Here is a 26,294-nt window from a genome sequence, read left to right as displayed (position 1 = left end):
GCAATTGTGGGTATAAGCTTGGTAGTCCTAGTGGTCACAGCTGAAAAAGTAAGTAATTAGATGCTTATTGTCCCAGAGGTAGCTGAAATATCTGCACAACCACCAAATTTACCAGCAAGATTCTCTAAATCTTTCTCATCCACGGATGACAGAGTATCATCATCGCCTTCCAGGAGGATCTCGTTTTCTGAGTTCTGATTTCCTAAAGCCTGACTCTTGATGGACTGTTTTCCTTTAGCAAGGATATCTTCATCTGTGGCTGAAATGAAAAGGAAACAAAGCTGTCCATCAGTTCTGGGAAGAGCACTTCGGCAGAGGGGTAGGGGCTTGGGTAAGGGTAGGTGGCCAAAGATGGTCAATCTTTTATACACAGAGTCAGTCACAGTGGAGAAAGTGATTGGGATGGCACACATGTCTGATCTGACAAACTTGATCCCCCAACCTAGTCTAATGTTACCCTAAACAAGCACCCTAATCCCATTAAATCTGACCCCTGCACTGCTCACCAAACCATTTATTTACTTATAGTTAGGGCAGGAGTGGGTTCAAAAGCAGTACTTTTTTTTTGGAAAATTCATTAATAGGAACGATCAAAACCCAGTTTTGGAAACAATATTTAACACCAAAAAATAAGGACTGATTCATTCCTCCAAATAATGTTATACTGACAAACATTTTGGAATGGTTGAGGAGTGGCTGTGGAGGAGAATCCAGAATTAAAAAGGGTTAAAACTAAGAGACATTCACAAGCCAGTGAGGATTTAGGCCCAGATACTGAAGCCATATCTGACACTAGTAAGACTACAGCAGCTCCTCAAAGCTGCAATCCCTTCTTTATCCACCCTCCCTCCTTCCTTCCTTCACATTACCCTCATCCACATGTTCACACATACACTCACTCCTCTGCCCTTTCGTCCCTTATACAAATATCCAGGAGCAAGGCGGTGTGGAAACTAAGTGAAAGCTCAAACACTACCTCCTCTGCATGTTTAAACTAAAGGGCTAAGGCACCCCAGGGGCAAACATAACAGAAAGCCCGGGATGAGAGGCATGTGGGCAAGGGGCCTCATGCGGCCTGAACTGGAGCAGCCTGTGGAGAGCAGCAGTACCAGACTCAGGCACTACCACAAGGCAGCAACTGCAGGCGGACAGAGGAAAAGAGAACACCACATCTAGAGAGGGAAGCAGCAGCCCTGAGGAGCACCTACATTCAACAATGGGACCCGAAAGCAGAGCAGAGACACAACTGAAAGTGGAAAACCCTGAAATTCAAAACTCGATTCAAAACCCACATCCTTCCAGGACAACTCCTGTTGTTTTGAGCAGCTTTCTCCTTAAGACAAGCAGGAAGGCAGATGCTAACTTTTGAATTGTGATTTGTAAAACTTCATATGTGTATCTTTTCCTAATCTTGTTTTTTTGAATAGTGTCATATAAGGGAAAGTTAAGAATCTTCACCTGACCCTCCTGGCTTCCAGCTAGATAAATCCCAGAGGTAAAGAACCTGATCTACCCAGGCTGCAGCTTTTGATACGAAAATCGGATGGCTAGGGTTTTGGGGGGTTTTTTTGTTTTTTTGTTTTTGTTTTTGTTTTTTTTGCTCCACTGCAGCTTCTACCTAGGCATAAGGCCCAAACCCCAAAAAGAATAAAGCAATCAATTTGCAGTAACATGACATATATACATATATATAATTTATTCTAAATAAACTGCACATGTGTTGCCTGATTTGGCAAATCAAAGGTTCTTAGGGTTTAATAAGTACATTTACAGATAAAGTTAAAGGTAAAAGTTTTTTTCTCATATTTATTGTGAATTCACCATGTATACCATTTAAATACAATACTTACAGTGCTACTTAAACATAGGAATTTTCTATTTAATAAGAAGTCATGGGAAGGAGCTTTCTACATTTACCTTTAAATACACTCTATGGGTAAATAAAATCTTTCATACCCACAGGCTGCATTGTAAGCTACACACATATGATGATCTGAACATATGTTTGAAAAGATTACTTTAATGTATCTAATTAAAGTGGCTATATTTATTTTTTATTTAATTTTTTCAAGACAGGATCCTGCTCTGTCACCCAGGCTGGAGTGCAAAAGCACAGTAACAGCTTACTGCAGCCTCTACCTCCTAGGCTCAAGCAATCCTCCCAGCTCAGCCTCCCAAGTGGCTGGAACCACAAGTGCTTGCCACCATGCCCAGCTAATTTTTTAATTTAACTTTTTGTAGAAATGAGGTCTTCCCGTGTTGCCCAGGCTGATCTTGAACTACTGGGCTCAAGCAATCCTACCACCTCAGCCTCTGGAAGTTGCTGGGATTAGAGGCGTGAGTCACCTCACCTGGCCTATTTTTTTTAAATGCTAAAAAGAAATACACTTAAAATTAACCAATAATTTTTAGAAAAACAGAACTATGTTCTAAAATCACTTATATTTCAAGTATTTATAGTTCCTTACTCTAAAATCAGAAACACTGCCCTGAGGCTAAACAAGATCTTTTGCAATTTGCTATCAACTTTATTAAAAATATATTGGCCACTGAGAAATGCAAATGAAGCATCATCTTCTAAATGTTTTTATACAGTAAATTATAATAAATTATTATTTGCCGGTTAGATTTTAGTACAGAAACAGTATACCACATTCTTTTTATTTCTTGGATTTATAATTCCTTCTTCAAAGCAGAAATATTAATAATAATGCTAATATTTGCATGAGCCAGGGAGTGTTAAAAATACTTTACATAGTTAGCTCATTTAATTCTCATAAACCTTCTGCTTATTTCTAATTTTAAGATAAGAAAGCAGGCTCAGAGAGGTTACGTAATTTGCCTAAGTTAACATGGCTTTTGACAATTAGATTTAAAATTGGATTTAAAAACAGGCAGCACGGTGCCAGAATCTGGGCTCTTAACCACTCTGCCATATTAGCTCTTAGATGTAAGAAAAAGAAAGAAAACAAAACAACCACAGTTCAAATATGAATGTGCATATAAATTTGTTTACTAATTCTTATGTTTCTCATAGTGAATTTTAAAAGGTTAAATCAGAATAATAATCAAGAACAAAAAATATTCATTTCCAAATCTAAAATTGATGAACATGCCAAACACATCAGAAACAACTAAACACCCTGCTCATTACTTCCTCTGATTATTGCCATACATGTCCTAAAGTACACCAAGCTTACGTGAAAGAAGAAGAAACCTCTTTAATCTGCAAACATTTACAAAAAAATTAGAGTCCCCAGTGGCAATATGTAATGGTTTAAAATAGCTCAAAAAATCAATTCACATTCATTTAAATGACCACGAGAAATATAATTATCCCTTCCAATTGAAATTAAAAATTTTTTAAATATGTTCTAATCATGCTGCCTATATTAAAACACAGTAAGGCAACTTCTGAATTAAAGTTTCATTAAAAATTTTACATACTATAGGTGTACTGTATGCATACATACACCCACTTTAATTTATTTATTTACTTATTTTTACAAGCTCAGATTCTGGAATTGTTCAAGCTCCACTGAAAAACCTCTTGTCATGGAAAATATGCAGCTTACTGATATTTAGAATGGTTTTCCTGTAATTAACTCCCCCTTGAGGATTTTAAGTTAGCAGCAGTAAAATTACCAACAGTACTCTAATATGCACCACATGCGCTGGTGTTCAATTCTCAGTGGTCTAATAGCTTTCTGCTAAAGAACTTTTAAAAAAAATTAGAACAAAACTTTTCCAAGCATAAAATAAAGGATTATTATCATGTTTATATGTGCTGGGGAAAAGTATATTTTTAACTTTCATTTGCCTTATTCTCAACCATTATAAACAAGTATTTTGATATCTTCTGTGAGTATATTCTACACTAGTCTAAAAGTTAATTGGATGAAGTCAGAATATACTTTGGGTTCCATTTTAAAGCTCAATTCAGATATTTCTGGCTAATAAAATTGTTACTAACGTGATCGCCGTTTAAATTTTTCATATCATTATTAAGAAATGCCTTTTATTCTGGTTTAATTTCACCTTTTATTCTAGTTTAATATTTATCCTAACTTTATACTTAAACTGCAATTGTTATATAAAATTGGAGAAATCTGTCAGAAATGCTATCTTTAAAAATGATTTGATTCACTAAGGCTAAGAACAATGAAAGGCCTAAGAGAGAGAGAGGCTGGTCCTCAAAATGTAAAATTCAAGTTCTTCAGAGCTAACTCTGGACATGAGTTGATTTATCTATCCAATACAAAACAAGTAAGTAGAATTAAAATATAAAAAGAGCAAAAACACACACAAAACTGTTCCACCTTTGATAAAAATCCTTTTTAACATCTACTGAGCAAGTGAACTGGAATCATCAATAGCCTATATTAAAGTAAAAGGAGTTTATACTTTACAAATTAGCCATTTTTAAAAAAGAATACTACTGGAATAACAGAGTGTCTTCGAACATACATAAAATAAAAATGGGTATCTACTTAGTGTGATGTGAAGCACACACCATAACAATATTCTGAACAGGACACATAAAGAATATCTTATAATCAACTATTGTTCTAAACTAATTGATTCCCCTCTATAGTTTATGCCATGTCCATAGCATTCCAAGTCAAGTAAATTGGCTCCGGAAAAATTAATGAAACTACAAAGCGTAATTCGGAGAATAAGCCAGGTGCATCTTGTAATAATCATGGGTTACCCAAAATTTTAGAGAGAAGCTAGTATATATTGATCCTAAAAAGGAAGCAACAGCATCTGGCATTACTGAAATTATGAGACAATGGCGTGATTTAAGATCTTTACATGATCTGTCATCCCTAGAAAACCAAATGAATTACTTGTATCATTCCATATGCTTACAAGATACTTTTAAAATGATGTTAAATTCTCCTTATATATTTCTATTACAAAGCACATTCTCTACAAAATAAAAATGTCTTGAATTCAATAGGATTCTCTGCTACACTGTTTTAGCACCTGAATTAAAACCAATCTTTCTACCATTTAAAACACTTTTTACATGGCTTTAATTTGAATATAAAATTCCCATTATATTTAATAATGAATTTTAGAGGACAGCACAGCACACTGATGAAAATCTGGATTTCAGTCCATTAACCTGGGCTTTTTAGTCCTTTATCTACCAAAAATCATATTGGCCCTTTCTTTCCTCAGTTTCCTTATCTGTAAAGAATAAAGTTAGACTAGATATTAGCCTTAGGTTCCTTCTACATCTAAAATGCTCTGATAATAAATAACTGCTAACCTGGGCTCTGGCATTAGGAAAATGTTACAAATCATTGCTACTAATTTCTAATAAATTTTAAAACTATAAAATGGAAGAAAATGCCCTCAAGAATAAAATGCCCAGCTTTGCTTGAGCTGCTAATTTCCATAAAGAATATTTAATCATAAGAGGAAGTATTAATTTTAATTTAAAAATATGACTCAGTTTCTGCAAAGTTAAAGAAATCTCCCATTACAACATGACTTTTACAAATAACCACTTTGGAGGGTCTCTGTTTGAAAAATTACCTAAAGCTTTTTTCCCCAAGCAAGTTAATGTGAACTTGGGAAGGGCAATTAAATTGTCAGAATTAAAAAATTTGTTTTTAACTAGAAGGTAGCCAGAAGTAGAGTCATGGGGCTGGTATTGATCGCCCAAACAGAGAACATTACTCTTCAGGTATTTACTCTGCCACCTTTACACTAGAGGCTTTCCTTCAAATCAAATCAATCTATAAAAAAGATGGCTCTTACTACTAAAATACATAACTGATCTCCAATGGCACATCTATTTAGATATCTTCCTTTGATAATAATACAGTTCGTGGTGTTCTAAGATTCTGCATTTTTAAAATGTCCTATCTCCTTAGTTAAATTATAAATAAAAGTGAGAAGTCATAAAAATATAAGACTGACATACAATGCTCATTAATATCTATTTTAAACATTTAAATTCAACATTGAAGCATGGTATTTATCCATGTTAAAGTCTGTAATTTCAAAGGCTTTTTGATCACATTAACAATTTTGTTTTGCATACTTAATTCTTAATTAGTTTATTTTGGTTAGCTCCTTTAATACTCCAAAATTTTTAGACACCAAATTAAAATTGAATGTCACTATAAAATATTTAATAAACCAGTAAAAAATTAAGCTCTTTGTTTACAGAATATATTAGCATAAATTATGCTGACATCAAACAATATCATAATACAATCTGTGTGTTGAATTTATTTCTTTATTATTTAAAATAAAATAAACATGAGGTAGGATTAGAATTTGTATTTTTTTCAAAAAATGTTATATTAAATATGATATATCTCTGAAACTGTAAGACAACTGAAGAATCTCCTACACATTCAGATTTTTAAACATGTATTTCAAATCCAAGTTTTGTTTTTAATGCTTTGGAGTGTGACAATAATTATAAAATTACTATAATATTTTATTCAATGCTTACCTTTGCTGTTCTCTCTCAATTTAAAAATGCACAATAAAACAGATAATTAATTAACACTGGATTAACCTTTCAACTACTACCAAGAGTAGTCAGAATGAAATCTGCTTCTATACAAGTCAAGAGTCTTAGATGACAGTAAAATCATGTTAATGAATTCTTTTTTTGTCAAACATTATTGCAGATGCTTAGCATTAAAAAAGCTGACAAAACAATATGATTTTAAAAGTTCAACAATTAAAATTTATTCATTCTTAAGAATCCTGTAATTCTTCAAAATGGTTAAATGTACTATTTTTGATAAGAATATATTTTAATAAATTCTGTATTAAATCTATACCACAAATTTTAAATTAAATTATTGATATCTAAGGATAAAAGGTTAATAGTCTATGCGCAATTTTACAAAACAAATCATCCCCTTCCAGATATAAAAGGAAAATGTTTTTATGAAAACATATGGCCATATATAGATCTCAGAACTCACAAATTACTGTAAATGATGGTTTAGAAGAGAGAAAAATAATTAAATTTCAAATTTTAAGTGGACATGGCAATAGAAAATTGCAAAAAAAAGTTCACTTTCTCAATGTAAGCATCATTAACCAAAAAAACCCAGAAACCCCCCCCCAAAAAAAAACAAAAAAAAAGAAGAAAAAAACCTTTGAAATCTGTTATCACCACCTAAAAACTATATGAACTCTAAAAGCAAAAGTGGCCTAATTAATTCTACATTTTATTTCTCTTTCTCCACCTCCTGTAGTTGAAGATATAGGGCCATGAGACTATTATTGCTTTTAGATCACTTTGTTATTGACTATTCTCTGTATGATCATTTATTTTAAAGGACTGATGTCACATTTGGTGTTATATCTGATGACATATTGTGGACATTTTCTTCCAGAAATGGCTCTTTAAGGCTGAGTGCAAGAGGTTAAGCTGCCTGACTGAGGCCAAACCTAAGACTACAGATTTTTAATCTAAATTCGTAATATCCTTATTGAATATAAATTAACATTTATTTTGTATACTACATATTTCCATTTAACCACAAGCTGCTGCATGTTAAAAAAAATACCCTGAAAAAGGAAAATTAAAAGTATTTCTGACCTTATTAAAAATCAATTTATATTTTACAAAATCAGAATAATTTTAACATGGGGAGAAGCATTTCCCCCTTAACCAATATATCTTAATTGACTTTCAAAAATCATAAAATAAGTGAAATTTTATGATAAAAATATATACTATCAAATCCAAAGGACCTTTTCACTTTTTCCAATTTACTTATCAGACTTTTACCTAAACTGAATCATAGTCATATGCATTGTAACAAAAAAGGGAAAATGTTTTGTTAAGCTCTGATAACAAAATAATACAGAATAGGAACATATAAAAATAATGTTTATTCTATTTTTCCATGAGCCATCTATCATAACCATCTACATATCAGGGCTCAGAAAGTATCTAGGCACTTGGACATTTATTATTATCTTTCACTTCATGATCTCATGCTAAAATACCACGACTGGGGGAAAACCATGTATACACAACAGAACCTGGAAACTTATCTGGTTTGAAAATGCTGTCTCCCTGATATTCATGGATTTAAGGCATGCCTCCTGGATTCGTTTACTCAAAGCTGAATGTGTCGCTTAAAAGGAGACATATTTAATCTTTGTACTCTGAAACAAAGGGTCTATGTTAAGTAAGTTTTGTATGTGTAACATAATAAATAAATATACCCGATACCATAATTTAATAGGACTCTATAGTAACTATAATTTAACTTCTCTTTCTGGTATGAATAACCATGAAATGTGGTGTTGGACCATTTTACAGTGCCTTGTAATAATGAAGTTATGCTCTTCATTACCAAGTCCTGTACCTGCTGCTATTGGCAAGGAATGGTTTACACACTGACCATGTTCCACGGCTGTTTTTAGTGTCGCTTCAGGATGTGTCGATCCTAGAGGGTTACGCACAAATCGTCGCCGGCGCCGCAAGTCATCTTCCCAGTAGTCAAGGCGCCAGAACTCACGAGGACGACTACAATGAAACAGAGAAGCCACATATGTTAGCAATTATCAAACAGCGTGGTAGCACTGAATTTCTGCATAAAGCTCTCCTTGTTTGCTCTGCCTTTTTTTCCCTCTCCTTCCACTTAATTCTCCCTCCATCTCACACTCCCCTTTCTGCAATCTTTAACTTAGGTATGTCCTTGAAAATAACAATATCACCTTCTAGTCTAAGGAACTCCTTTTCCTTTTCTTGGAAGGTGAAATGAGCACTAAATATATCATTTTGAAATGAATTGCTGACAGTGTGATCAGTTTCCCCACACTCTAGTGGCATGTGCTCTGATTTCAGCCTCATTTCAGCCTCAGCAGGGCACCTTTCTCTGTAGCTGCATTTATAAACCAGAATAGGGAAAAGGCTATTATAAATATGGTATAGCATTACCTATATTAATCAAAGTCCGTCCCCCTTCATTTTTCTTCCTAATTTGTGCCTTTTTGCACAAGGTCAGTAAATCATACCATGAATTCTTGGTCCGGAAAGTGTTAACTTTAATGAATATCTCAGTTACATGGTTATGTATGTGATAATAAAATATTACTCTGTTTAGATGTGCAGGAATTTAATTAAAATAATCTCTTAAAATATTCATTACATTTAGCCCCTGAGGCTTAGAACAACACAAGAAAATGCATTTCTTTTCCATTTACTGTTTTTAAATAAACCATTCCTGTAGAGTGAAATAGCAATCTATTTTCAAGCAAATCAGATTGGATTTCTGTTTTATGTACTCTGTTTTTATATTTAATTAAAAACTACATGCTATATGATGTGCAATAATTGCTATATCAAAAGCATACTTTTGGAAATGTATTTTTTAAAAAAAGGTTTGCTCATTTCAAATTCTATATTTTTCCCTATTACATAGACATTTTATATGGCAATATATAAATGTCAGCTTTCTCTCTTGTTAACTAATCATGATCTAGCATGCTGGAAAAATATTTTATAATGAAAATACTGAAGGTTTTTCAGTTATAGTAAGAAAAAATCTCTGTAGAATATATTAATTCAATAAAGATATACAGCCTGAACACCTGTAAGTTTCAATAATGAAATTAAAAAATTATTCATAATCAAAACTTCTTCAGGAATGACTAATACAAAATACAATCTTACTTATATTTCATGAGCTAATAAAATTGTATCTGTCAGCTTTGACAAATTAGTAGTCTTGATCAACTGACAGTCCCAAAATACCCAAGTAAAAGTTACCTTTATTTGATGTTTTAAAGATGTTATCTTTAAAAATTCAAAATAGTTTTTTAAATAAATACTTTTATCAATTAAAAAGCATCTTGTATTAATAAAAAGCATAAATAAACAGTACATTATTTAAAGAAAATTTTTTTAAAACAGTAGAGACTGATCTCTGAAAATGCTGAAGGGATAAGAACGTCAAATATATCCTTGGTTGATTTTGGTCAGGAGAAGGAGATATAATGTAATCAAAATGTAATACAAAAAAAGTATAAGAATCACAGTTCTCAAAAAGGAAAAATTAAAAAGCTATTATTATATATTTCTTCATTATTCTGTCTAAATTTGAAATAAAACCACGATGTTATTTAAAAATAAATAAATAACCACAGAATATACACACAATCAAAAGACAACAGTTGTTTTAATTCAATTAATAAAATGAAATTCTCCTTAGGTGAGAAGGAAAAACGCAGTACACAGATGGCTATGTGTAGGGCTTTGATAGTCATGGAGCTTGGATAGGCACTTCATCATTCTGCCTACCTACATTTATCTGTGAAAATTATTATCAAATATCAGCCAGGATGCAGTCGTGAATCACTGGCTGCTCCTCGTCTTCAGGGGAATGATACAATGAGGTTCTATTCATCAGTGCGGCAATCGGCACAAGTAATTAGTTCCCTAGACTGAGATCTCCTACAAAGCCTATTTCAGTCAGCACCACAAACATATGACGATGTAAAGCTAATGAAAGCTGTTCAAATTTGTTAACCTTTTCTGCCATCAATCCTTCTAATACGCTATGCTTCAGTATTATGCAAAGGTAGTAAATTATTAATTTGTCATTCATCCATCCTTCTACATTTTGAGTCAAATTAAATGATGTCATTCTTCTTGGTAACAATTAAAATTATAAGAGATGTTAAGCTGCTATGATAAAATTATGACTAAATTAGGTAACAATAGATTCTCCTATAATGCACCATAGTGAAGTAAAATTCAGTGGCTATTAAGCTTATGCACAATAACTTTTATCACACAGCAGAAAAACCAGAGGAATTATAAAATTATTCACAAATTATCAAGTAACTCAAAGATAATATCTATAGGAAAAATAACCAAAATTAGGAAGAGAAAAACAATAATATTTATTTTTATACCTTGACACTAACAAACAATGGTCAAAATGGTGACGTTTGGCTAAAACAAAAATACCAATACATCAGGGAAGTGAGAATTTGTTCACATAATAGAAATGAAAGTTAAGTTTCATTTCTGCTAACTATATATATATGTATGCACACATACATACTGTCTTCAAATATATTCTATCAATTTTTTTCTTTTTTTTTTTTTTGTTTGTTTGTTTTTTGAGACGGAGTCTCACTCTGTCACTCAGGCTGGAGTGCGGTGGCGCAATCTCGACTCACTGCAAGCTCCACCTGCCGGGTTCACACCATTCTCCTGCCTCAGCCTTCGGAGTAGCTGGGACTACAGGCGCCTGCCATCACGCCCAGCTAATTTTTTGTGTTTTTAGTAGAGACAGTTTCACCGTGTTAGCCAGGATGGTGTCAATCTCCTGACCTCATGATCCACCCACCCTGGCCTACCAAAGTGTTAGGATTACAGGCATGAGGCACCGTACCCAGCCTATTCTATCAATCATTTTTTAAAATACTTAAAAAAGGTCCAAATAGAATAAAAGACTCTGTAATACCTCAGCATGTTAATATTTACAATCTCCTGAAGGTATGTCACTTAAGGACTACTTTTTCCAACACAATCCAGTTACAACACAACTAAAAACAATCTGAAGACAAAGCAAATATCACTTAGTTCAGATCACAGATCTAGAAAGAATTATAAAAATGATTTCAAAACACCAACAATTTCAATATATTTTTTGAGAGTCTCTTCATATAAAGCACTGCTCCAGGTGATATAGGATACAAAGTTCTCATGTAATGTACTTATAATCAAACAGTTAGCTATTAGTCTCATTTGAGAAAACAGCATTTATCATCCAATTTCAGATGGTGAAGGTAATACATGTTTTTGGAGAAAAGGCCACACACCCGCTTATTTGAGATGAGGTTCATTACTAGCATGTTTAAAGCCATTTACATAGTAACAAATCTGGGTCTAAAGTACAGTGTTTTGTTTCCCTAAGTCTGCTCCCTCCAACAACATGTACTCTCAGTATAACGCTCTACCACATACACAAAAAAATGAGGCAGACTTTGTCATTTTTAAAACAGTATTATAAACGAGAATGTGTAGGTTTTGGTCTTCAACTTACTTTCTTCACTTTCATTTAAGAAATACTGTTCCCTACCCCGTCACTTCCTCAAAAGCCTCATCTAGGGGAAAGAGGATACAAATTTGCAAATTTATTGATAACATAGTAATCCAACCCTCTTCCCAAAAGGTTATAAAGTAATTAAAAGGTTATACATTTTTATAGTTATCACCATGGTATGACCAGCAAAATTTAAAAGACTTCATGTATTCAGAAACAGATTGTTGACCAAATATAAGCATGGATAAGATGAGAAATCACTTATTCTGGGACCTTATAAGTACATATCTAGATCACATTATATACCTATACCTTTATATACCTGTATCTATCCCCAAAAGTTACATTAATACTACACAATGCCGTTTCACAAACTTCACTCATATCCATTTCCACTAAGATCCTCAAAATATTCAAAGTAAAGAGGTCAGCCTAAGTTTTAGATCTGGAAATACTATTTCCTTCAGAAGACATAAGACCTTCTCTACAAAGATGCCCTACTTAGGGCTCCTCTTAGGACACAATCTCCAGGTACTAAAGTCTTTGACTGGTAGAACATAAGTCTTTAAAAAGTTATGAATGGCACTCAAGTTAAATACTATAATCTTTCTAAATTTTTTTTAATTTAGTTTTTTCGTTCTTTAGTCTAATTTCAGAGACTGAAGTTAAAATTACCAGGTAAGTCTATTGGACTTTTCTAAGTATACATCATCTAATTATGTTTCTACTTTTTAAAAAACTTTCATGTTATGTGTTTGTATACACACACCTTTAATACATCACTATAATCTACATAAAATAATATAAAGCAATGTCACAGGCTTTTGTTTTTGTTTTTGTTTTTGTTTTTTTGAGATGGTAGAGTCTCTGTCACCCATGCTGGAATGCAGTGGCCCAATCAGGGAACAGAACAAAGCTCACTGCAGCCTCTAACTCCTGGGCTCAAAAGAGCCTCCTGCCTCATCCTCCCCAGTAACTGAGACTACAGATGCACACCACCATATCTGGCTATTTCTTTTGAATTTTCTTAGAGATGGGATCTTGCTATGTTGCCCAGGCTGGTTTCGAACTCTTGGCCTCAAATGATCCTCCTCCTTGAGCCACCTGAGTATATGGGATTGCAGGTACAAGTCACTGAGCTTGGCTGGCAATGCCATTTTAATACATAGAATATATGTTTTATGTTCTACAAGAACAGAATTTGATAGATTATTAAATTTTTAGAAAGAAATATAACTCAAACATCAATAGATAGGCTATTTTTTCTATTTCCTAGGCCCATTATGGTTGCTGATTTGATCAGGTAGAACAAATGAATAAGAATTAAACAAATGAGAATCACCTGGAAGAGGTAGAAGTATTAAAACAAAATCAACAACTAAGGTACGATTCACATTTTTCCTCTAATAGTTAAATGATACAACTATAGAAATCTGATTATTATTTTTCTCATGTTAATTGTAAGAATTTTAGGCTAGGCAGTGTGGCTAATGCCTGTAATCCTAGAACACAGGGAGGCTAAGGAAGGAAAATTGCTTGAGGCCAGGAGTTCGAGACCAGCCTGGGCAACATAGGAAGACTCTGCTCCCAAAAAAAAAAAAAAAAAAAAAATTAGACAGGTATGGTGGTGCATGCTTGTAGTTCTAGCTTCTTGGGAGGCTAAGGTGGGAAGATTTCTTGAGCCCAGAAGTTGGAGGTTGCTGTGAGCTATGATGACGACACTGAACTCCAGTCTGGCTGACAAAAGGAGAGCCTATCTCCAAAAAAAAAAGTAACTGTAAAGTTTAGATCTTTTGAAACCCAATTAGTCAGTTAACATGGTATGAATGGCCAAATATTCTAATAAAATACCAATATATTTTCTAATAACAATTATTTATTATTTACCTGAGCCAGCTGTGGGAATACAAGGATTATTACAATGTTGTCCCCGATCTCATGGAAAAGGCAGATGCAAAAACAAATAATAAGAATTCAGAAAAGTATGTGTAACAGAACAGAGCTCTACAACATGGCTATTAAGGTGCACAACTCCAGGGGGCACTTTTCACATCAAAATTTTTGTAAATAACATGCCCTGGAGTTATGCAACGCTCATTGTACATTACTAAATGCCACCACCCAAGTGCTAGGAGAACACTCACTTTACCCACATATCCCCCAGCTCCCCTGCCCCACAGTTCAATGCTCAGGCTCCTTTCTTTCTCTGGAATCCCAAAGTTAAATCTAAACTTGGGAACAGGAAACAGAACAAAGCCCTTCAGACACTATCAGTGGCAGTTTCACAGTCAGTATTTCCCTGACGTAGGAAAAAGTGGTCATATTACGAAGATGCTTGGTTGTCAAAACACAAGCAAAATTCAATAAAAAGACTAAAATAATTAAATACATAAGAGAAATATTAACATTTATTTAACTAAAGCCATTACGTTTGCGTCGCTATATAAAAGTTGTTAACTTTCTGGACATTGCTGTATTAAAGCACAGTAGTTTCCAGAACAATGTTAATTACTGAAATCAGTGGTAGCTATGTAAGTATCCCAATTATTCTACAACCTAAATGAACTGGCACCTATTATCTAATTAGTCAAATGTATGCATGTCTATCATCTCACTGGTTTTAGTGTCATTTTAATGTAACTTAAATATAAGTCAATAAAAGTATATGAGTTTTAAACAGAAAACCTGTCAAAACACAATCATATTAGAAGATTTTCCCATTTTCAATCTGGCCCACTTTCCTTTGGCAATACCTGATAAATCTGGATAACCTCAACAGAAGTCAGTAATAAATTCTTCTAGCTAAAGTTCCAAATCCTAGAAAATTTTAGCACTTCGTATTTTGTTCTTAAATTTTCACACTGCCTGTTTTTTTAAACTCCTATATCTGACTAGCTTCTATTTCCATATTTTTAGATTAAAAATTCATGGTAGACGTTAGTTACAACTTAAATAAATGGTAACCCCTAAAAAGCAGTAAACATTTTCAGTGCACTGTCAGCTTGAAGATAAAAGCACTTAAGTTCTAGAAAGGTTTCACATTCTGTATAAATCTTGATGAAATAATGTTCAGGTACTATAGGGTCTCATACAATATAAGACAATGCTTTATCTCACAAACTGAAATCTATGGTGCCTTCATGAAGATAAAAAGAAAATTAACTAAAATCTGTTTACAAAGTACCAATTATAAATCAAGTGCAGTTGATCTATGCATTATGCTGTCTTAATGAAAAGGACACACAAAAACAAAAACAAACCCTTCAATTGTGTGGATTCTAGCAGAGAAGACATATACTAAAGCAGAATTCTTTCTTTATTGAGGCCTGACATGAAGATTTTATGTTACAATGAGACGCTGGAGTATCTATATTTTATTTAATTACGTAAAATCAAATTTTACGTAGTTAGGAATTTCTGCATGTCACTATTCAATGTATGTCTGTATTTTTTTTTTTAAGCCATCTAGATACCCATCTTCAATTAATTATTAGTTTGGATATTTTGCAAAAATATAATTTTGCAACCAAGTTAATTATTCAAGAAATGATCCCGAGCTTTTCCTGTCTGTTGTTACCCTGTGGACCATTTCTTTCTTCACTTAGAATTTTTACCAGGGATTGAGTAAAGTTATGAGACTATCCAAATCTGGTGTTATACTACCAGTTAAAGCTCTAACAAAAGAACCAGAAGCCTTAAAGCTCACCTCAGTCTCACTATTTAGACAAATCTATTACACTGTCCCCAAATACCTAATGTAAAAAAATTCACCAAACACTTGTTGAGTGCCACAATTTGTACCAAATTGTGGTACACACAAATGAATGATGCTGGGCTCAGCCCACATAGGACAATGGGGACAAGGAAATCATGCAATATAAAAAATAACAAGTTAAAATAGACTATATTACTTTAGGTTACTCTGTTCTACACACTCTTCTCTGTTATATACAGTACCACCAAGCCTCAACAACCCTGCCATGATTAAATACTGCTATTCTCATTTTAAAGGAGATGAAAGTAAGTTTTACCCATTGGTAGTAAATAATAAAGTCTACTGACGTCTAAGCCAATGAGCTTTTCACTACATAGCATTTCCTCTTGAACATCTTATTCGTTACTATTATAGCTATGATCAAAGTACTAATTAACCCTGCCTGAGAGGACTGAGGATTTCATTAAGATTTAAATGAGGATCTATTTTGTAAGTTCCATGAAGACAAGGGTTTATGCGTAATTCACTGACCAAGCACAGTAACTTTTACAAAACAGTCACTTAATAAATAATTGATCAAAGAGTAAACCAATGACTTCTAAACAGAAACTTAAATGATAAATAGGAGTCTGCTGAACAAAATGGAAAAGGCACTACAAGCCAAGAAGTAGCATGGATAAAGGCATGGAAACGTAAAAGGGCACTGTAATTTAAGGAAGTTTTGGTAAGAAATCACAGCTAGAGAGTCTCAGGATGGCAAAAGTCAAGGTGAAAAACAGGTTTAAAACCAGATTTCAAAAGGCCTTGTATAGTTAACTAAAGTAACTACCTTTACATCCTAGTCTACAGAGACAGCATCAGGCTTTCACAACAGAGGTTTAATATGATCAGGCTTATATGCACATGGCGGCAACATACAGAATGTCTGGATTAAGGCAGTTAGGACGGACCCTAGAAGTGAAGGCTTGACAGACATATCTGAGGTAGAATAGATAAGACTTCACATGATATTCAAATATGGAAGATGAGGAAAAAGATAATGAGAATGAAATCAAGGGTTGTAACAAGATGGAAGTTAGAAGATAAAGATGTTAATTAAAAATAAATATGTGTTAAACAGGCCTGACTGGGAAAAATAATCACATCCTAGATGCCTAATAACATCCAGGCAGGTATTTCTAACAGCTAAGTAATATAACACTAGAATTTGAAAGACAAGAGGCCTGTGCTAGAGATTTAAAATAGGGAGATTGACCAGGCATGGTGGCTCATGCCTGTAATCCTAGCACTTTGGGAGGCTGAGACAGGTGGATCACTTGAGCCCTAGAGTTCAAGACCAGCCTGGCCAACATGGCAAAACCCTCTCTCTACAAAAGATACAAAAATTAGGCAGACACGGTGGCTCACGCCTGTAATCCCAGCACTTTGGGAGGTTGAGGCAGGCAAATCATAAGGTCAGGAGTTCAAGACCAGCCTGGCCAACATGGTGAAACCCCATCTCTACTAAAAATACAAAAATTAGCCAGGCATGGTGGCATGTGCCTGTAATCTCAGCTACTTGGGAGGCTGAGGCAGGAGAATTGCTTGAACCTGGGAGGCAGAGGTCACAGTGAGCTAAGATCGCACCACTGCATTCCAGCCTGGGTGACAGAGAAAGACTCCATCTCAGGAAGAGAAAAAAAAAACAAGATACAAAAATTAGCCAGGTGTGGTGGTGCATGCCTGTAGTCCCAGCTACTTGGGAAGCAGAGGTGGGAGGCATCTTCCGAGTCCAAGAGGTTGAGGTTGCAGTGAGCCGAAATCGTCCACTGCACTCCAGCACAGGTGACAGAGTGAGATCCTATCTCAAAAAATATACAAGAAAATAGGGAGATTGATTAACCTTAGGAGTCAGCAGATTTAGTATTCATTTAACAAAAATGTATGAGTGTTTATTGTAAGCCCAGGTATTGTGCTAGACTAAGAGAAGAGTCTATTGAAAGGACAGGAGAAAGATAGGGATGAATATTGCAGAAGAGAAAAGGATCAGTAAAAGAAACAGAGAAGTAAGTAACAGTGCCTTACAATCAGTAAGACAATGGACGAACCAAAATAGAACAGTGCCAAAGACAAATGAACAAAGATGTTTCAAAGCAGTGAGTGGGTACCATTATTTAATTCTGCTTAAATATGCCCAAAAGGATGAAAAATGAAGAGAAGCCTTTGTTCATGTTTTGTGTTTTTAACAGCTTTATGACATATAATGTATATACCATAATCCTCACCTGTTTAAAATGTACAATTCAATGGTTTTTAGTATATTTATGCAGTTGTACAATCATCACCATAATCTAATTTGAAAACATTTTTATCACCCCAAAATGAAACCCCATACCCATTACCAGTCATTCCGCATTTTCCCTTCCTCCCAGCTCCTGGCAATGATTAGCCTACTTTCTTTCTCTACATATTTACCTATTCTGGACATTTTATATGAATGGAATCCATATAATATGTAGAATTGTGTGACTGGCTTCTTTCACTCAGCATGTTTTTGAGGTTCATCTATGTTGTAGCACTTATTAGTAGTTCATTCTTTTTATTGCTGAATCATATTTCATTGTGTTGATATGCTGCATTTTGATTATCCATTCATGTATTGACGAAAACTTGAGTTGTTTCCATTTTGTGGGGATCTTTGGGTTTTACAATAAGAAAACGGAAGTACTTGGTTAACTATCTAGCATTCACTTCTCTCCTCTTTCCTAATAACTGGATTACAATTTTGTTTAGATATCTATCGCTTTTTAAATGTTTCTCTGACTTATGGAAAGCTGACCAAATTATGATAAATCCTGTCATTCTCAGTAGTTACTGGTTCAGGAATCTAGTTTTGAGAGGCTCACTGCATAAATTCTGCCTAGCAACCATTTTTCACCAATATGAAATAGAAACCTTCTATTCAGTGGTTGAGACAAGAGTTCTTTCTTTTTCCTGATGGTCTGAAGCAATGAAACGTGTAGACCCAGTTGCTGGCAGTCAAAACGCATCCATGAGAGAAGCCAGATTGGAAATAGTTTACACATCCAGGGACAGAGAACAGAAAGAGTTGCAGGAATATGGAGCTAGAAGTGTGCCCCAAAGCCTATACATACCTGTACTTCTACTTATAAGAGATATTATACTTCTTCATAATCTGTTTAAGTGAAGAAGTTCACGTGATGCAAGGTTTCTTATTACTCGCCTTTGAAACCATCTAACAGATACATGGATTACTGGTGATGCTGTGAGCAATTTGATTACACTGGTTGGAAGGAAAAGCAGACTCATGCTTTGGTGGCAACAGTTAATATTGATTTCCTCTTCAAAAATTTTGACCATGAAACGAATTAGAGAGCTAGGATGGTAGTTTAAAGAAGGTAAAGAACAGACTTAAGCATGTTTGCAGATGGAAAAGATGAGGTCCAAAGAATTCAAAGAAACTGAAGATGGCATTGGGGGTAGGAGGTGGGTAGCAGGAGCAGGGTTTGAGAAAGACAGAAGAAGTATGATTCCATAAAAAGATAACATGATGAACTTGGAAGTAACCAAGGTCATCTCTTTCTCTGTGGCAAAAATCCAAGGATGTAAGACTCTGTACTTTAATAAATTCAGGGCAGAAGAGAAAAAAAACTAAAGGCCAGATTTTGACCTGATTATTTCTATTTTTTCTACTAAGTAGCATATTTTTGACTGAAGAAAAGAATAGAGGGGTAAAATTAGAAGAGGTGCCTTGGGGAATACAAAAGAAAGCTGACAAAGGAAAAGTTTAACGATGATTAAATAGCTTATGAAGGTCCAGCTGAGTTTGGAAACCACTGAGGTAATGTAGCATCAATCTGCAGAATTGTGTGATTTTCCTATACCCCGACTCTGACCATACTTAGTAGCCTGGGAGAAAGAGTAAAAATAGCAGCTGAGGCCAGGCATGGTGGCTCACACTTATAATATTACCCAGCACTTTGGGAGGCTGAGGCAGGTGGATCATGAGGTCAGGAGTTCGAGACCATCCTGGCCAACATGGCAAAACCCGGTCTCTACTAAAGATACAAAAAATTATCTGGGCGTGGTGGTGTGTGCCTGTAATCCCAGCTACTCGGGAGGCTGAGGCAGGAGAATCGCTTGAACCCGGGAGGCAGAGGTTGCAGTGAGCTGAGATCGCATTATTGCACTCCAGTATGGGAGACAGGGTGAGACTCCATCACACACACACACACACACACACACACACACACACACACACACACAAAAAAAGCAGTTGACCTGACTCATTCAAGATTTAGGACTGATTTGGTTGGCAGACCAAAATAAGGGAAGTTAAGGAAAATGAGTAGGCTAGTAAGAATCCCTGGGATGACTATGGGTGATAAATCCATGATCTTTCTGGACTTCAATAAAATAAATAACATAGGCTTTATAGACATTGACTCATTGGGAAATCAAATTTATCCTGCATCCCAAGCTACTTATATTGATGATAACTAATCAATATAACTGGCTTATGATGCAGTGTAAATTTGATTTTCCAATGAAACAATCAGTAATTCTGTTTAATCAATATATCCAGTCCTCTTATTTACTGCTATTATGTTTTCAACTTGTACTAAAACACACCTAGAATAAAAGAATGGAGGATTATACTGTACTTGAAGACTTCCTTCAGTCTTCAAAAGTGATAGGATCACTAGCCAGGAGATGAGGATAGGGAGGAGAAGATTGTTGTAAATAATCATGGGACTGAACAATCTATACACAGAAACCATCTGAAGGCTTAGGGAGACAGGACCTCACTCTTTTAAGAAGTATATTACATTACGCTCCTGGAAAGAGGATGGGAACTAAAATTTACTGACTGCCAATAATGTATTAGGCATACTATTACGTATTTTACATGTGATCTCATTTAATTCTCAAAACAACCATATAAATTAGAGATATAACACCTATTTAACGGTTGAATAATTGAGGCCCAGAAGGTGAGTGATTCAGTTACTAAGAAATAGCGTTAGACCCTCCCATCTAGAACTATCCATTACCAAAATTTTTCCAGGCTACTTTGGCTAAGACATTCATATTAGGTTCATTAATATACTTCTTATGACAGTTCATTATATTGGTATGAGTTTAAATATCTCTTTCATAAAGTGACGATTTAACTATAACCAAAACATTTTTATAAATTATATGAAAACCTATCAACACACATTTCAATAAAGAATAACTAGAAAACTCATAATTTTTCCAGCATTAGCAACACCCAAAATTCAAATAGCAAGGCTATTAGACTAAGGGTAAGGAGTTACAAAGCTTTATCGCTTTTCAATGGATAAGTATAACTAAGTACTGTGTAGTGCCAGGTCAGCATTTGTAAGTAAGTAGCCTGGAAGATATTAATATTAGAAATATTTTTAGTAACCCCATCACTTGCCCCAAATTTGGAAGAACTACATAAGCATCTACATGAAACAATCTCATATCCAAGAACCACTGCTTTGGCATACAGAACCTTTATTTCTACACGCTCTCTATCTCTCTTTCTCTCTCTCTAAGACAAGGCCTCACTCTGTTGCCCAGGCTGGGGTGCAGTGGCACAGTCATAGTTCACTGCAACTTCAACATCGCAGGTTCAGGTGATCCTCCCACCTCAGCCTCCTGAGTAGCTGGGACTACAGGCACATGCCACCATGTCAGGGGAATTTTTACATTTTTTGTAGAGATGGGGTTTCACCCTGTTGCCCAGGCTGTATTTCTCTCAAAGTCAAGTCCTATATCACGTTTGTTGTTGTTTTTCTTAAGATACTTTTAAAGTAATAGGAAGACAAGAAAAGAGCAAAAAAAAAAACAAAAAAACAAAAAAAACCAAAACAAACAAAAAAAACCCTCCATAGTATAACATTTTGATCTTTAAATAAATAATTTAAAAAAGTTTACATGAAAAAAAAAACCCAGCATAATCCATCACTTCCTCTCTTTAAACCAAAACTCTCGGGAAAATACTGAGAGTAAATAACTGATTTTAACTAACATAAAGGAAAAAAACATATATATATATATATACACACTGTGCTTTGCAACCTGGATAAATTAAAGCATTAGCAAAAGGTATGTGCTCTTTATCCACTGGGGAAAACAAGGCTTATTATGTTACATTTCCAGGTTTTTAAGACAGTTGGAAGCCAGTTCTCTGAATAGTTGCTGTCATCTCCTGGATACTTTCTAGTACTTCTCAATTTTGAAGCAATTATTCACATTCTAAAGTGATTTATTTTCCTCTCTTTCTTTGCTACATTTCATTTCTTCTGGTTCTCAATGACCATCTCTACTTTGGCTTAATTATATTCATTTACAAATATTTTCTGAGTACCTGCTACCATCTGGAAAGAACTGGTTGAGGTGCCTTAAGAAGTACTCATATGAAGAAAACACAAGTCTCTAATCTCAAGGCACTTAAAATCTAATAAATGGGATAAAATAAGCAAACAAAAAATTATATGACATAAAATCCACACCATAAGAAAAGTAAAAACCCAATGCTATGGAAAGGCAAAGAAAAGAGTAATCACATTTGTTTTAAAGGGATCAAGAAGCTTTAAGGAGCAAGAGATTTTTGAGAAATATCCTTAAGAAGAGGCCAATTTTCAATTGATACACAAAGAAGATGATGACATTTTAGGCTTTTAAGAGATCTTAAGTAAAAGTACAGAGGTCTGAAAATTGGAAGCAGTCTCATTTAGCTGGTCCAATAGGAAATGAAATATGAAAGATAAGTTAGAGCCATAACATAAAAAAACAGGAATGAAAAACTAATAAGTTTATATTTCACTCATTTACTCACTTGTTCATTTAATAAAAAACACATACTGAATACCAACAATGAGTAAAGATGGGAGATTCAGTCATTTGGTGATAGAAAGTCATTATCCTCCAGGATCTCAAAATCCAATAAGAGAAACAGATATATGAAGAGATAATTACAATATATGCAAAAGGTACCTTAGGGACACAGTGGAAGGGCATTATGTAAAGTAATAGAAGGCTTCTTAGGAGACAGTAATCCACAAATTGAGTCAAAGAGTTAACAGATGTTAACCAGGAGAGTAAGAAAAGGAAAATCATTCTTTCTCAGGGAATAGCATTAGCAAAGCAAAACAAGTAAGAAACAACTGGGTATAAGCTAAACTTAAATGTTTCCAGAATTTTTGGAGAGGCATAAAGCAAGAAGTGCCCAAATAAGAGGCTATAGAGGGCAGGGGCCAGATCATGAAGAATCATTTTAGGAGTCTGGCTCCTGGTTTAAAACCTATGTGTGATTTTTTTCAGGCCTTACCATGGGCAGTTACAAAGCCTTTACCCGGCAGGCCTCATGGAGAAAAGCTATACTCCCCACATCAGACTTGATGTACAGCAAATGCTTCGCATCTCTGGAGGGAGTTGCAGCTAAGGTCTTAGGCCTCTCTGGCCAGTTATGCTCTTTGCACATTTACATTCCTAGCCCTGATGACTTCATTCTTATGTCTGTATCTGAAACCTTGGCCTAAGATCCTCTCCAGGCATCTCTTCCTAGAACTCCTTACTCGGAGAGGAAGGGGAAACTCTGAAGACAGTATTCCCTACTCTGATTCAGCCTGTTCCAAGACCACCCCGCTAGCCCTTCCTCTGACCTCATGGTCCATAAAACTACCAGAGTCTTTAGTTTCAAGTTCCTTCAACAATAAGATGACTCTCACATCTGCACAGATCCACACTAACCCTTGAAAAGCATGCCATTCTATGGGGGGAAATAGAATGGGGAATCAACCCCTTCCTTTGGCTTTAGACTCTTGCTAATATCATCATAGTAAATGATTAAAGGCTTACCCTTTCATTTTCGGCTTCTTACTTCAATTGGCTACTCCTACACCTGACAATTCAACTCTCTTACCTCAGCTTAGGTATGACCATGTCATGTTAAGGAGCTTGAGTTTTACCTTATAGCAATGGGGAGATATTGAAGTGTTTTAAGCAGGTATTATGACTGCAGAAAAATAGAAACATTAGACTATAGGGAAGAAATGTCTTAAATGAGGACACAAGAAAGTGGAAAAAAAGTAAGAAAGTTATTGGAATAAACAATATGTAATGAGGGTCTTCAATACTAATTTTTAAATTTCAATTTTTCAGGTTTATCCTATCAAGATATTATTGAAATTTACCTAAAATTGTCTATGATACAAGGTGGGCAATAAATATAAATGAATAAGGGCATGAAAGAAAAGCTCAAGCATACAGCCATTTTGTTCACAACAAAATAATTTCCAAACCATGTGATGTACAAAGTTAATTAAACGTTACATGGAAAAAGTAGACCTAGAATTGGAGAGATCAAAGTACTAAAGCTAAGAGTAGAGATGAAAAAAGAACATAGGAAAGGTCTAACAGATGATCTATCACCTCAGCACAGAAAGGACATACATGTAATCTACTCACATTCCACTCATCTCCCTGAGTCTTGTAATACTGTAAAAGAAATGTGTTTCCTGGCTGGGTAGCCATGTCCCAGCAAAACTTTAAACTATAGAAAGAGGCATGAAGCTATGGTGATCAGCTGGCCATATCTGCGACAGATGACAACAGGTACCAAAAAGAAAACAGAAAAAAGGGACAGAAAATACAAGGAAGGTAATAGGGGACATGTTAACATCTCAAGTAAGATGCTTAGAAATAATTTTCTGAAAGCAACCTTTGAGCAAAGACTTGAAGGAGGTGAAGGTGTCGGTTATGCAGATATCTTAAAGGAAAAGGATTCCCAGCAGGGAAAACAGTAATACAAAGTCCCTCAGGTAGACACACTTGGTGAAACGATGGAACGTAGGAGGCTATTTTGGATATATAAAGAGTAACAGAATTAAGTAGAAATCAGTAGAAATCAAACAGTTTCTAAGAGGGCCAAATCATTTAAGTCTTCATGTTATAACAAGAATTTGACTTGCATTCTCTGTGGAACAAGACATTAGAAGATTATAAGCAAAGAACTGAGACCTGACATGGTTTAACATGGTTTAACGTGATCACTCTAGCTCCTGCAAAAGCCTGGCTGTGAGTGGAAAGGCTGTCCAGTTTATAGGCTTTTACAATAATCCAGGAGAGAGAAGATGATGTCTGGGAACAAATAGCAGCAGTGGAAGTCATAAAAAGTCACTGAATTATGGATATATATTGACGGTTCAGTCAAAAGAATAAGCTAACAAATCATATATGGGATGTGAGAGGAGAGGAAGCAATGATATTACAAGTATTTTGATCTGAGAAAATAAAAGAATAGAACTGACACTGAGATTAAAGAGAATGTGAGAGGACCAGGTTTTAATAAAGAAAGCCTAAAATTTGGTTTTAAACATGTTTTATTCGGGATGCCTATTAGAAATCTGGGGAGAAAAGGGTTAACTATTCACCAAATCCCTTTTCATCTTCTTCTTGGGCATACAACTAGACCATATTTCCCAATCTCCTTTGCAATTAAGTGTGACCATATGACTGAGTTGTAGCCAGTGACCTGCAAGCAGAAGTGATTGAGGCAAACTTCCAAATCCGGCCAATAAAACTTTCCACATACAACTGGCCATGCTCTACCACCTTCCACTGTTTTGATGCAGATGAATGTGGCACTCTTGGAAGCCAAGAACCAAGGATAATGCAGCTATAAGATGAAGGAAATTATCCACCAGAAATATGTTATAAAATTTATATGAAACAGAAATTATGTTCTATTATGGTCAGACACCAACTGGGATTTGGAATCTATCCACTAAAGCAGTTACCACTGCCCAAACCAATACAGATACCCAAGCTGAGATACTCAGTAAATAACTGAATATAAGAGTGTGGAGTTCAAAGGAAAGAACCTGACAGGATATGTAATTTGAGAGACATTGATGAATAGTGTTTAAATAATATAGGTGTGGACTGGCTCAGACTTTCAAGTAAGTGACCAAAGCTGGAGAAGAAAATGGAAAAGTAAAAGTACAAAGAATAAGGCCTGCACCAGCCCAACAATAAAGAGATTGAAAAGACGAGGAAGAACCAGCAAGGAATTCTGAAGAGAGGCCAGTAGTAAGAGGAAAACCTCTTCACTCATCTCATATTAGAGGTAAGAAAAAACCAAGAAAAATACAGTGTCCAAGAAACCAAATGAAAAAAAATGTGTCAAGGAGAAAATAGTAATCAACCATATCAAATGGTACCCAAAAGTCAAGTAAGAAGAAAATTGAGACTTGACTATTGGATTTATTTATTTATTCATTTATGTATTTAAAGACTAGTCAATGACTATTGGATTTAACAACAGTGATGTCTATGGTGGCCTTGAAAAGAACAGCTACAGTATATGGTGGGAAAAGAGCCTGAGTGAAGCAATTTCAAGAGAGAATGGGAGAAGAGAAACTTAGCAAGTAGAAATAAATCTTTCAGTTATTCAACTGTAGTACAGAAGTCACTTATATCGCATACTGGATTTAGTACATTATAAA

At 34.9% G+C, this 26,294-nt stretch overlaps 1 protein-coding gene across 5 annotated transcripts in view; it reads right to left on the bottom strand.

Annotated features, from left to right (window-relative positions):
- The window catches only part of LRBA (LPS responsive beige-like anchor protein), a 766,866-nt gene that overhangs the window by 319,011 nt on the left and 421,561 nt on the right, over positions 1–26,294 (bottom strand). For all 5 annotated transcript variants that reach the window (XM_031663999.1, XM_031664001.1, XM_031664000.1 and 2 more), the window contains 2 exons: positions 8,400–8,524; positions 113–259 (listed from right to left, as the gene is read on the bottom strand). In XM_031663999.1, the coding sequence (XP_031519859.1) occupies positions 113–259; positions 8,400–8,524 (272 nt within the window). The remainder of the gene's footprint in view (positions 1–112; positions 260–8,399; positions 8,525–26,294) is intronic.

Source organism: Papio anubis, chromosome 3, assembly GCF_008728515.1.
Source record: "Papio anubis isolate 15944 chromosome 3, Panubis1.0, whole genome shotgun sequence".
Lineage (NCBI taxonomy): Eukaryota > Metazoa > Chordata > Mammalia > Primates > Cercopithecidae > Papio > Papio anubis.
The sequence above is the reverse complement of the archived record's forward strand: the minus strand, read 5'-3'. Positions and strand labels throughout refer to the sequence as shown.